The following is a 13,269-nucleotide window of genomic DNA, read 5'->3' as shown; positions in this document are numbered from 1 at the left end:
CACATGCTGCCAAGGGAAGGAACTGCAAGTGATCAATAATACAAGGGATTATTAAGTTTCCTGCCAATAAGCCCGGTCCTGGATTTAAAACTTGTCACTATTTTTTTGCATCCCGAGTACAATGTATATTTACAGATAGTCAGGTTCTCAGAAACATGCAAACTGCCACTGCGAAACTACTCAGAAACTGAAATCCTTACTCAGAAACAGAAGCTAAGCGCCATGGTGCCATCTTTTGCGTTTTTTTACTTCTGCAATTTGCATTGTCACTCATGAAATTGCAACTAATCACTTTGGATGAAGTGTGCAGCTCACCATTGGTATAACGGATGAACACTATGGTCTACCATAGCTATGTTCTCAATCATTTTCATATGTCCTAATTCCTAGAACTCAATCTGGGTTTCCTCCCTCTGGTGCTGGACAAACAAAAAGTGTTTAGCTAATCCGCCAAAGAAGCTGAAAAACTTCTTCCATGCCCTTAATCTTGCGTAGTTTTCAATGGAGAGTGCAATTGCATTGCTGCCTCAGTGATTCAGTCTGCCGCTTCTGCAACTCGTTATCCTGCAGCAATGGAAATGATTAAGTGGGGTGTACACATTTAGAGAGAATAAAAAATGAGAAGGGACGGAGAGGAAGGCCTGGCAAAAATTTAAAGGTCACCCAGGGTAGAAAGGGAATGGTATAGTAGAGAGAAAGGACTAAATTTGACCGCCCAAACAAAATTACCTTCTGCAACAACTCAAGACGACGGGCTGTACCAGCTAACGAGGCCTTAACCTGTGAAGAGAATTCTCACATGAGCATTGTAGATGGAGTGTTGGAGCATAGCATAGCCATGTACAAGTATTTGGTAAGCAAGCAATACCTTTGAAAGTTCATCATGCAACTGCCTGTTTTTCTCTACCTCTTTGTCATATTGCATCCTCCATTCGGCAGATTCATCCATCGCTTCTAGGTTTGCTTGTTCAAATTGTCTCCTGATGGTTGATGCGGCAAAAACAAACATATGAAAAGAGAAGCAAAGGTAATGCTTAAGGTAACATGATAAATCAGCAAAGTGTAATATCTCATAGTTGCTCTCTTCCAAAGCTAAAATACATGGATGGCAGTAATGAATATGTCCATATAATAAAGAGGTTGCTAGATGTACAAGAAACAAGATCGGGCCTGGCTACATGGCCGAATAACTAATCTATGTTCGTCCAGTTCCTTTGTCTATGTTAATAACAAGCAGTTAACTCTATATATCACTCGATAAAAAGTGCTGTATGGCGAGTTGACTACATTTGTGTAAGGCCATTGATTAACCATATTCAGACATTATTCAAGGAAACCGAACCAAAATACAGTTAGCACTCGACAATCTCCTCTCGGTGAATAATTCAGGCAATTGATTAACCAAATTCAGAAATTAGATGAAACACTTGGATCCATTCATCGTGTGATCAGAAGTCCGAGCAAAAACTGTTTGATTCCTTCCATTTTTGTTTCTGTTGATGGTCCTATACAGGAAATTATAAATCGTAGGCGGGTGAAAAGAAGGAAGGTGGGGAGGAATTGGGGGTGAACCGGAGCTCCTCGCGGTCGTCGGCGGTAGAGGAGGGGTCGCTAGACTGGCGGGCCCAGATGCGGAAGTAGACGGCGGTGCCCATGAGCAGCGCCAACGCGAACGCCACCATCAGGGCCTGCCGCTCCTGCCGCCGCCCCATCCCTCCTCCTCGTCCCCCCACCATCCTCCGCCCTCAGCCCCTCACAGGTCAGATCACCTCCGAAACTCCGTCCACCTCTCAGACCCGACTCGAGCTCCGTCGAGGAGAGGCGCAATAAACACGAAGCAATTGCCTCATCGTGGGCCGTGGGTTCCCGGTACGACGAGCCCACATTTTGCCCCAAAGGGTCAAATATTGTCGTCGGATCCAGCCTTCCAGCCCATTGCGCACTGAGCTTGTGGCGGGAAATGCTTACAGTTCCGTTTACCGCTGTTCATATAAACAATCCGATTTTCCTCAAAAAAGAATATAAATAATCCGATAAATTTACAAACATCTATGATATATCCAAACGATTCCACCCAAGTTTATACAAATTACTTGTCAAAGATAGGTTTGGTTTTAGACCACATTTCTAAAACTGAGGGAGCAGCTATAGTTCATGCCACCCAAGTTTTCTAAAAAGATATGTGAACTAAAATTTCACAAGCCTATGTGACACCTAAACAAGTTTAGGGACCGCTATTGCACTTTACTCAGCCACAGAATTACTCACTGGTCCTGCAACGTTTATATACAGCTACACAGTACATGAGCAACCAAGAACCATGTTCTCAGCGGTCGCTGTTCATTATAGGCTCTGAATCTGAAAAGTAACCCCAAAACAAGAGTACGAAGCAGCAACAAAATCCTTCACCAAAAGCACCACCATTCACCGAACTCCTTCAATCTCCAAATTAGCCGTCCGTTTCCAGAACTCCATCAGCCAAATCTTCATTTTCTTGACCTTGTCATCCAAGAACCTGGCATTGCCCTCCTTCAAGAGGAACACCATGAAACGGTGTAGGCCTACAGCGGCAGCTGAGACTGAGATGAGGAACATGTTCCAGCTCACCCTAATCATCAAGACGGGCTCCTCTCTCAACTCCCTCACAAACTTGGTGAATATGAGCTGCATCCTTCGGTCTTTTACTGCCGCTTGGAGTGCCATCAGGGTCGATGATTCTTCAGCCAGCACCAGATGTTCCTCGTTCTTTCCTGTGGTCATGGGCGTCTGGATCCTGGTCTCCGCAACTCGTTTCAAGCCTGTGGCATTCAACATCCATTGGCACACAACATCCGCAATAACCTTACTAAGGAGCACCCGGAACATCAAAGCATCTCTGGAGATCAGATCACGGGCAAGAGATTTTGCATTCTGCACAATAGGATTCAGAGTGAGCTAACTAGGTCAATCTCAAATGTCGGTCAGGAGGGCCTGTTGCTACAACACAAGTAAAGAAGGGTGCAGATAAGATGTGATACATACCGCTGTCATAATAAGTCTCCTAATCACAACGCTGTCCTTTGATAATAAAAGCCTCACACACAGGTTTGCAGTATGCAATGCCCTCTCTGGTGTAGCTGTAGCACGGTCAAGTGAAGATAAATCACCGATCTCTACAAGGCTAGCCACATTCATGGCCTTCATGTCAAGCTCTGGCAAAACTTCACTGCTATACTTGAAGTTGGTCCTTCAAACATGAAAATAACATAAATAGGCATGTAAGTATAACAAAGAATTGTCTGTTTGCTTGCCAAGTATAGTTAGCACATGCGTATCATCCTTCAACTCAACAAAACTAAGCATATAACATCGTCCAAGCATTTTGTTCTTCCTATTTTCTTTAACTAAAAAAAACACCAAAGAGTTTAAGTCCCCGACCTTTTAAACTATTTAGTTTGAAAATGTGTAGGTTATATGTGTAGAATTGAAATGAAAAAAGTTTTTAAGAATATATTCTAGAAGAAATTGGTGGTCAAATATATACATCAAAGACCATGCAAAGCCAAATGTGATATTTTGACCGGAGGGAGTACTTGACTAACCAGAAGATATCGCTATCACTAACTAAATAATTTAAGAGGGCATTGAAAGAACCAACATATTAAAACAAACCAAATCAGTTTATACCAAAAAAAAAAGATAAGAACTATGACACAGACCTTGCTGAAGCCAATTTTAGAAACGCAGCAATCTTCTGCCATTGGAACTCTTTCCTTTTGTTGAAAATTGCCTGTGTAAGAAAACTGATTGGTGTTAGTTATCACATAAATGCAGTCTACAAGCAGAACAGGAATACAGAAGAACATGGTTATATTGGTCCAACTTTGATGTTTGCCAACAAGGCCCCGATACTGGCCCTAGTACTACACCGATGGGCCTACCTCAGAGGATAGTTCTGCAGACATACTAAATGAGATAAATGAATGTTACCTGATTCAAGAGTCTTCTTGTTTCAAGTGAATTATCGGAAAGAAGTTTCCGAACAACATACGGGTATGCTGCTTGAAATGTTTTGAAAGTCCCATCTGCTGCCACGGCCAGTCCTATCAGCAAGAAAGGAAGGAAAACAATAAACCTCTCAAAAATAATTGCCATCAAAATATGCGTCTTTGAAAAGAAATAAGCCTATATGCATATGCATTGAATTAGTTCGGTATCTCAATTTCAACTGAACAAGCTAACCTTCCAAAGAGGCAAGTGACCGGAGAACCAGTGTGTAGTAAGGTGGCATACGGAAGTGATATTTAAATGCCACAGACCAAATTTTTCCAAGCACCTAAAAGGTATATGCAGCAATAAACAAGGGCAAAGCAACGTGAAAAGAACTGCATTAGGTATGGTGCTTCTTTTGAAATAAAATAGAGGTACGAAGATATCAAGCTACCCCCACCTTACTAAACTTGATTTCTGGAATTCCATCTTCAAAGGTTACTTCGCCTAATGCATCCTCCAAATCCTAACACATGGAAGACACAAAATACAATCATTGAGAAAAATGGTTAGCGTATGCATTAATATCTGTATACTATATACAGATAATTCACTGAACAATGACTAGACCACATTCACATGGGATATCAGGTCATCGATTATAAACTCCTCTTTATCCAGCTGGTAAAGAGGGATCATACAAAATGCAAGATAGACATCAACATCAAACAACGCCACAAAAAGTAGGTGCTAGCAAGGCGCGGTGGTCCCCCCCCCCCCCCCCCCCCCCACCCACCCGTGCGCGTGTCTAGGCAGCCATCAGCAGGCGAGCAGCCAGCCCCAACGGCTTGGTGGAGCTTTTCTGCTCTACTTGGAGAGCACATTTCTCACTGCAGTTCTTCACACCTTTCTCAGTAATCTAAGACACTATTTCAGGATAAGTGGTGAAACAAACTAGATGCTTCTGAAAGCTTGTATTTTCTTGATTTGATAAGTTCCTTTAATTTACAGATCAGATGCATGTTAACCTGCCTTGAGAATACAATACTGACAGTCTGATACGAATACTGCATATGCAGAAGCTTTTTACTGCATGCTAAAAAATAAATGCAGAAGCTTTTCTACGTAATTATTTGGGAATCATTGTTCACATCTAGTTTAGTATCTTAATGGTGATGAGTGATATTGATTTGCCAATTATGGTAACGCTATCTTAATGGTGATGAGTGATATTGATTTGCCAATTATGGTAACGCTGCTAACACCTGAAGTTGTGCAGGGCAATGTCTTTGTCAATACGGTGAATTTTGGCATGTATGCTGTCCAAATTTTCCAAAGTTTCACAAATTTTGCCCAAATTTATAACACTAAAATGAGTGCATAAATTTATGTCTAATTTTGTTGCCAACATCCTACCAATATGTCAAAAGTTTAATATTGAAATTGGGGTAAAATCACAACATTCTTTAACAAAATAAGGGTAAAATCACATGGGCAATCTTGTCTATCCATCCAAAAGTTAACACCGTTAACTGGACTTAACAGAACAAGGGCAAACTCTTCCTTCAGTTCAAAAACACAGGGGTAAAATCACAAAGTTTAAAAAACGAGGGTAAAATCACCATTTCACTTCAAAGTGAGGGCATAAACGCTTAAGCCCCTTTAGTATAAATCCTATCTTAAATATAACATTAAGCCCATGTTCAACAAAGATAGCACATGCCACTTGTTGAGAGGTTGACATGAGGGTCCATGGCCCACAAGTCACCAAGACATAGTTTCTACATGAATTTCAATAAAACAAATGGACTCTAATTGACTAGTTTTACTTCTGTTGCTCATTTCATTTAGTGACTGTCTTATGTTCAATAATTTCATTGCAGCCAAACATCAAAAACAGACTATGTAAGTGGCAATTCCAAGGAACTGAACTGAAAACATAAAACATACGTGGTACAGCTGCAGTTTGCTGAATTACCATTGTCACACGACGTAGATTGGTTTTCGGTGGAACTACATCCATTTCAGTCAAATCATAAACGAGGGAAGCCCAATCTCCATTTACTATGTGTACTATGCTTGCAAGCATAGCACGCTGATGTTTCCTCTCCATCAAGCAAAGCAAACCAAAATCTAGAAACCTGATATATTTAGGAATATGTTGTCAATAGTTTCAGAAGTATTTTATTACAAAAGCTTCATACCTATAAAATATAAATCCACAAAAGGGGTATCTCATATCACATGAAATGTGAATTAAGGGAAACACGAAAAGCTTAAGTATACAGAATGTGAAACCATGTTTAGAATTTATTTGGAGTAGAGCTTACCCAACACGACCTTCAGGAGTATAACGCATGTTACCAGGATGAGGATCAGCATGCAACAAGCCTGTCTCAAGAAGCTGCACTAGCGATGCCTCTACACCTTTATTGACCTTATGAGTAATTAACAAAATGTTAAAAAAATATTGGGAAGCAAGTTTAAATTGAGCTTGTGAAATCTACTAGTAGTCATTGTAAGTTTATGCTACACCATCATAACAGAAAAAAATAGCCCTCAAGATTCAAAAGATAGATGTTTTAAAGTGCTGTGATTCTGAAATAAGTGTGAAATGGTACACAACTACCTAAGTTACGATGTGAAATTGATAGAGAAGCTCTTTCCCATAAAACAACTTCAATTCCAATTTTTTCCAAGAGGAAAATACTGGCTAGTTGATAACAGTTTATTCAAATCATTAGTAAATACCAGGTCAAGAAGGCGAGATTTTGCTTCCAACTTCTGCTTATCTGAAGCTTGAGTAATTTTTTCAGAAACTCCTTTAGACAAAGAAAGCAAATCCTTGGGGTTCTCACCATCCACCCACTCCATTGTCAAAACCCTCTTTCTAGTAAATTGTTTAAGAACCTTAGGAACTAGCATGAAAGGATATCTGGAATGAACCTCCTGCAAGAATGGAAATTATTAGCTAAAATACCAAACTTAACAGGATCGTATAAGTTTGCAAAAGCACAGGTAAGAGAAGAAAAAAAGCACCATAAATTTGGTAGCGTTAGCAGCTTCAATATTGTAGTCCAACTCACCGACGAAACCTCTACCCAACTCATCAGCATAAAGAGAAATGTTACTTCTTCGCTTGGCTATCTTCCGTATGAAAGAAAGCTGAAATAAATTGTAGGAGGTAAACAACTGAATAAAAAAGCATCACAAGAATGAGACTAAAGTGATAAAAAACGCTGTGATGCTACAGTCACAATTACACTAAGTTATAGCTAAAGCAAGTTCATGAACAGGGAAGCTAAGTGCAGCATTTCTTAAGGTGAGAGAAAGGCTATCCGTATTGGAAATAGGACCATGCATTTTGCTGTTACAAACAAATCCCATGAACAGGCCCATGCAAACAATAAAATCACAGATAGCACCAAAGCCCAGGAAAACGATCATGGCCAGATGATGAGAAAGAATGCAAAGAGTGTCATAAGCACAACAAAAATCACCGGATGAGTGAAGAGCAACAGTGTATATGTTAGATGAAAATATACATACCCCAAGGCGTAGAATATAGATGTCTCTCAGTACAAAAGGTAGAAGGTCTGGCCGCTGAACCTTTATTGCAACAAGAGCACCATCAACTGTGCGCCCCTGGTAGACCTGAAGTAAAAAACACAAGACTTCCTTGAGCACAATAGTACATGCTGAGAATAATGATACAGAAAATTGAATAAGACTACACCAGAAATTCCAAATAACTTGTTCTAACATAGCACAGGCAGGAAGGAGGCATATGAGGATATTACCTGTCCAAAGGAAGCAGCTGCTACAGGCTCATCCGAAACGTAACTGAACATATGCGACACAGGGCACTCAAATTCTCCCTCAATGATCTTCATTGCATCCTCTCTTGGGAAAGTAGGAACTCTTTCATGCAACTCAGCAAGGGCCTAAAATTGAGTAGCAATGAACTAGTCAATTTCTAGTAAAAGAATGTGAAGACCACTTAACTATCAAGCAAATGCTAATGAGGCAACAAAAATGCAGAACAGGGAGAAATTTACCTAACCTCACAAATCTCTGAACCTATGATATCAGGTCTTGTAGAAAGTGATTGTCCAACTGCATACATAAGAAAAGACAGATGTCATGAGGCAATCCGAGCCAGGTGACCGCCACCTTGCCTTGATGCTGTCTTGCCAAGCATGACTACCCAACCTTTAACAAAAGTAGGCCCAAGGTTAAGAAATGTCTCCTTGAGAAGTTGACCGACCATATATTGAGTATCATCAAAGCCTTTGCTGCTGCTCCCACTACTATAGGTAGCATCTGTGGTCAACTGAGCTCTTTTAGAAATCTGCATCTTTACCACAGCTGAGAGAACTGTGAAGAGTATCTGCAGAGCAAAGGTTGACCTATTAGTTACAATAACTGGAAGCAAGTATAGGTTGGTACTAAAAAGCAAATGAAGGGCTCATAGTTAACCTGAATGACGCGAGACGCAAGGATATGAGGACGCGAGGCGAAGTACTGAGCAAGGAGGTCAGGATCGTAATGCTGGGGAAGCGGTGTAGTGAGGATGGCTGAATAGTAGTTGATGTACAGTTTGAGGGCTTCAAGATCAGCCATCATCAACTCCATACAGGACAACCCTACCATAATAACATTGATAAAATTAGCCAATAATGTGACTGACGTAGCTTAATTTACACCAAATCTAGAGCTCCTGCTGCATCGTGCTAGAAACCTGGTGGGTACGAGGGCGGAGGGAAGGCCGGGGCCTGAAGTATCTGCTGCTGCTCTTTCTGCTGTTCCTGGGGTTTGGGTCTAGATTGCTGTTCAAACTTCCCCTTGTTACCGAGGAATCGCCGCGCGAGAGAATGCTGCGCGCTACCGGCATACACCTTGAGGGCCTGGAAGTCGGCCGCCATTAGCTCCACGCACGACAACCCTATCAAAACCCGGAGAAATGTGGCCATCAGCAAGACGATGCGCGCGGAATGGGGTCGAATTGAGATGAGCTCTGGTAGCCGGTAAGGAACCTGCCGAGTACGAAGGGGGCGGGAAGGCCGGGGGCGACTCATCCACCACTACCACCTCCTCCTGTTGCTGCTGTCGCAGAGGCTTGGGCTTAGGTCTCGCCTGCTGCTGCTTCCGCTGCTTCTTCTCGAGGAAGCGAAGCCAGAAGACGTCGCGGAGCGGGGCGCCGGCGGCAGCCTGGAGGAACTCGCCGTCGCGGCGGAGCACGCCCAGCAGCTGGTCCAGCGCGCCGCCGGCGCCCTCGCCTCCTCGCGCCCCGCTCCCGCCCGACTGCCGCGGCGAGACGGGCTTGTTCCCGCCCCACCACGGCCGCTGCGCCACCTTGTCCTTGTTCCCTCCGCCGCTGCTCACGGCGCGGACGTGCAGCACGGGCGGCCGCACCAGCGTCGCCATCGCATCGAGCTTTTAGGAGAAGCCGAGGAGGAGGACAGCGAGAGGTGACTGGGAGGGAGCGGCTGAGGTGGTGGTGGTGGTGGACGGGCTGGACTGGTGGTCGCGAGTCGCGACGGGACAGAGCGTGGGGGAGCCCACTGGTTCTACGCTGCGCACCTCACCGTCGCGTCCGCGTCCGCGTCCACGAACGGCAAGCCAACAAGTCGCGAACCCGCTTGGGGAGGATGACTTCTTCGCCCTGAAAGGCCCAGTGGATTTGTTGGGCCGATCCGACCTCCCTGCTGCCTTGTGGGCCCGTCAGCACGGAGATAGCGAGTGGGCCTGCTCCTAGCCGTCAGTGACGGGATACGAAAACGGGCCAAGCAGCGAATCAGATCCACGCGTCTGTCTGTGTCTGTGTCTGTGTCTGACTCTGACAGAACGCGAAACACTCCGTTGCAGTGAAGATTACAGGCAGGAACAAGTACAAAGAACAGAGGTGGGCTAGGCCGATGGATGGATAATTGGGCCTAATTTATGTGAGCTTGGGCTCCTTTAATCGTGTCAAGAGGAAGAGAGCAGCAGAGGACTGCAGGAGAGCTTGGATGGAGGTTGAATAAACAACATGAGCCATCTGAATAAGTGTTCAAAACTTCAAATCAACCAACCGTACAAAATTGTATTTTTTCACTCACTCGGTTGAAAAGGCACCTTCTTTTTTTTGCACGGCATTGTTAAGCGTGTTAGCTCTACGCTGATGAACTGATGAGATGTTGCCCTAGCATTATTTGGGACTTGGAGAAAACACTGCTATGTTGTTGAGATGCTTATACACGGTGTCTTCTTTCTATAGATAGAGGGTCAGTATTGGGTCCAGTGTAGCTGCCAATTACATGGATGTCTGGATATAGGGCCTGTTTGATACACATAACTAGGTACTAGTTGGAACTAAAAATTAGCCCAAATTAGTTGTGGTTGAATAGCTAGTTGACTAATAACTAGTTGAAGGCTTGGCTAAAAATGAGCTAATTTTAACTAATTTTTAGCTACCTAGCAATTAGCCCTTGTATACAAACATGCCCATAGCCGTGCACATGCAGATAACCATTTCTTTTTGTTAGAAACAAATGACATGGTTGATACTACAATTTGAACAAGTGGATCATTCCTTGTAACCACGTAAAACATGAGGAAACTTTGACCTATCTACAGCTTCCAAAAGAAAATGCAATACACAACCAATTCAGGGCAGTTAGTACAGTTCATTTAAAGTTTATTGCTGATTATCTAGGGAAGTTCTTAAGAACAGTCAACTGATTCATCCAAGGAAATGCTGAGCTGAATTTGAATTTCCATTGTTTAGAATTGGAGGTCCAAGTAGAGGCTCGAGTGATGATTTGGGGATGCCGGCCGGGCCATGGGCCATGGCATTGCATCGTGATGTAAACAACATAGCTGCCCTGCGCCTGTACAAAGAAAAGCCCCGTTCGGTTTGCTGAAACTTAGCTGAAAAACACTGTTCTGGCTGAATTGTTGTGAGAGAAAAACACTGTTCCGGGTGAAATAAGAAGCCGAACAAGCTCCGGGGCCGTTTCAAATGCATCCATGTAGCAAAAGGAGCCAAATAAATGGCCAGAACCTAAGATAGCAAAAGGAATGCAATACAGCTTCATGACGAAGCTAGTGCCCAAAATTTGAACTGTACAAGTCGATTTTGGTCAGAAAATGAAGTTGGAATACATAGATCCTGCACAATGCTCCTTTCACATGTACATCGGTTGGTACATGTATTATCGCTTGTTCACATGAATTGGCCCAGAGCTCCTGACAGATAGCCTGGAGAACTGAGGAAAATTCTTACAATGTCAGCACTTACTTATTTTGTGCTTGACCCCTTGCTAAGAATTTTGTGAAGAAACTATATATACACAGAGATTTAGAATGCAACTTTGTGGCATAACTGGTGACCATTCAGACTTATCATGCAACTTGCAATTTCAGTTGTACACAATTTTGCAGTTGAATTATTTATGCATGGTGGGAGCTGCAATTTCACTGCCCATTTTCTGCTGCAGTTTCCTGAATCCTGACCAGACGCTTACCTGACTGTTCATACAGTCACACAGTTAGCAAAGCTCGAATCCTAGTCCTAGACCATGGGCCGGACGCACCCTGAACCTGAGTGCCTGACCGGCCATTTTCTGATCTTGTATGGTTGTTGGAGCATTGCATTGCTTGGAACATTTTGCGCTGGTTTGATCTATGAAATGAGGAGATTTTGCTGGTGTCTGGTGACTGGTGAGTGGGTGGGGTGGGGAAGACTAGGGAGCAGCAGGTGCATGGGCCTGATCTGAACTGAAGAAGAACATCTCACATGGGATGCATACATGCACTGTCCTGGAAGCCCACCTCTCTCTCTCATCATATCCATCTCCACACCACCACCAGCAGCAACCAACATGGTAGATACACAAATGCATGTGACTCAACGAATTCTTCACATCATTTTTGTCTCCCTTTTGCGTTGCGCGGGGCCGGCATTATGCTAGCTCTCAGTAGCCACATACATTGCCTTTGATCAGTCTTTGAGATTCAGATCGGCAGGAGCTGTTTTTTAACGAGGGAATACTCCACTGTCGACATGCATATATACCAATACCACTGCACCGCGCGCTAAATGGAGGTTTAGCAGATGAGATGAGATCCGCCGCGCATCCAGAAAATGTTGCTCCATCGATCAAACAGAACAGTGGAAGAAAGTGTGGTTTGATCGGGTTGAATTTCTGATTTGGACGTCATTTCGTTTCAGAAAATGTCGGATCAGGTCGTCGCGTTTTGTCAGTAGCTTGATCCTTGACCTTGACTCGTTATATGTGTGACGCTAGTAGCTAGCAGCTGGTATGCTCACATTTGTCAGGCACTCGCTCGCGTACTAGGAACCACGTCCGTCGTGGTCCTCCATCTATTCGTTTTGTTTAACTTTTGTTCGAAGGTCCGGCAGCAACCAAAAAAAAATATAGAATTCCGCTGCTAATGTGGTTGGGTGGGGTGATTTGACCGGGACCATTTGACATCGCTGCCGCGGTGGAAATTCCAAGATTCAGTTGTAGATTAATATTCAATATTTAACGTATTAAACATATATTATTGAATTTATCGTGAAATATGCTTTAATAGTACATCTCTGTTTGAAGTCATAAATGTCCATACTATTCTCTATAAATTTAATTAAAATTAATTTGATTTAAATCTGATCTAAAATTGTGTCTTTTTTTAAGGAGAGTAAACCAATTCATCAGAGCAACATGGCATGAAGGCCTGCACCTGCGCCACCGCCGACCGCCGGTGCCAGGCGCGGGCTGCAACCGGTGGAGTCGCCGTGTCGGTGGCCGACGCTGGCAAGCTTAGCTGCAGGCTCGGTCGCAGCGCACAGTGCATAGGTATAATCACCAACGCCTGAGTTCACTCTCCTACAGTGTTCAAATCTTGTACTGTTGCATTATTATTAGTGGCGTGCTTAGAATATACTCCACATGGCCGACGCTCCCTTCTCTGTCCCCCCTGTCCCAAGCCCTGCTTTTTCTTCTTCTATATACTTTCATTCACATCTCCTAGTCGATGTCCATGGCAAAAGCCAAAAGGTGTAATGTTCGATAAAGAGGATCTCCCAAGTAGCTAGCCTGAAAAGAACTTGGAAACAATTAGTATGCAAGTGTTCACATATTCAGAGAAGATCACGTTTGTTGGAACAAAGACATCACAAAAATGCTTGTAAGGTAGAGAACCAGAGATGTTATATAGAGAGAGACTTATTATTGTAAGGAACTAAGGATTTCCTGGTGAAGAATAATTGTGTTTTTGTGTAGCATCAGTAGTGCTCGGAATGTTGCTAAG

At 43.3% G+C, this 13,269-nt stretch overlaps 2 protein-coding genes across 2 annotated transcripts; both read right to left on the bottom strand.

Annotated features, from left to right (window-relative positions):
* Positions 1–81: 81 nt before the first annotated feature.
* On the bottom strand, positions 82–1,891 carry LOC136478313 (uncharacterized). The gene is made up of 4 exons (XM_066476717.1): positions 1,573–1,891; positions 869–980; positions 730–780; positions 82–564 (listed from the first exon to the last, which is right to left on the bottom strand). The coding sequence occupies exons 1-4, from the start codon at positions 1,734–1,736 to the stop codon at positions 499–501; spliced, it is 393 nt and encodes a 130-aa protein (XP_066332814.1). The 5' UTR covers positions 1,737–1,891; the 3' UTR covers positions 82–498.
* Positions 1,892–2,026: 135 nt separating this feature from the next.
* LOC136478312 (protein ACTIVITY OF BC1 COMPLEX KINASE 3, chloroplastic-like) lies at positions 2,027–9,544 on the bottom strand. Its single transcript, XM_066476716.1, has 17 exons — positions 9,006–9,544; positions 8,711–8,914; positions 8,449–8,615; positions 8,182–8,359; positions 8,033–8,085; positions 7,770–7,913; positions 7,519–7,623; positions 7,009–7,134; positions 6,721–6,918; positions 6,300–6,406; positions 5,948–6,110; positions 4,430–4,495; positions 4,222–4,315; positions 3,970–4,082; positions 3,699–3,769; positions 3,022–3,226; positions 2,027–2,910 (listed from the first exon to the last, which is right to left on the bottom strand). Exons 1-17 carry the CDS (start codon positions 9,394–9,396, stop codon positions 2,425–2,427), a joined length of 2,871 nt encoding a protein of 956 aa, XP_066332813.1. The 5' UTR covers positions 9,397–9,544; the 3' UTR covers positions 2,027–2,424.
* Positions 9,545–13,269: the final 3,725 nt, after the last annotated feature.

Source organism: Miscanthus floridulus, chromosome 8 (assembly GCF_019320115.1).
Source record: "Miscanthus floridulus cultivar M001 chromosome 8, ASM1932011v1, whole genome shotgun sequence".
Taxonomy (NCBI): domain Eukaryota; kingdom Viridiplantae; phylum Streptophyta; class Magnoliopsida; order Poales; family Poaceae; genus Miscanthus; species Miscanthus floridulus.
Note: the sequence above shows the minus strand (reverse complement) of the source record. Positions and strands in the feature narration are given on the sequence as shown.

Coding starts and splice junctions, on each gene's coding strand:
- LOC136478313 (XM_066476717.1), bottom strand. CDS start 1,736: ATGGTGGGGGGACGAGGAGGAGGGATGGGGCGGCGGCAGGAGCGGCAG. Junction 781..868: donor TGCATGATGAACTTTCAAAG/GTATTGCTTGCT, acceptor TTCTCTTCACAG/GTTAAGGCCTCGTTAGCTGG. Junction 565..729: donor GTCTTGAGTTGTTGCAGAAG/GTAATTTTGTTT, acceptor CCATTGCTGCAG/GATAACGAGTTGCAGAAGCG.
- LOC136478312 (XM_066476716.1), bottom strand. CDS start 9,396: ATGGCGACGCTGGTGCGGCCGCCCGTGCTGCACGTCCGCGCCGTGAGC. Junction 6,407..6,720: donor AATCTCGCCTTCTTGACCTG/GTATTTACTAAT, acceptor ATTACTCATAAG/GTCAATAAAGGTGTAGAGGC. Junction 4,496..5,947: donor ATCTACGTCGTGTGACAATG/GTAATTCAGCAA, acceptor TCCATGTGTTAG/GATTTGGAGGATGCATTAGG.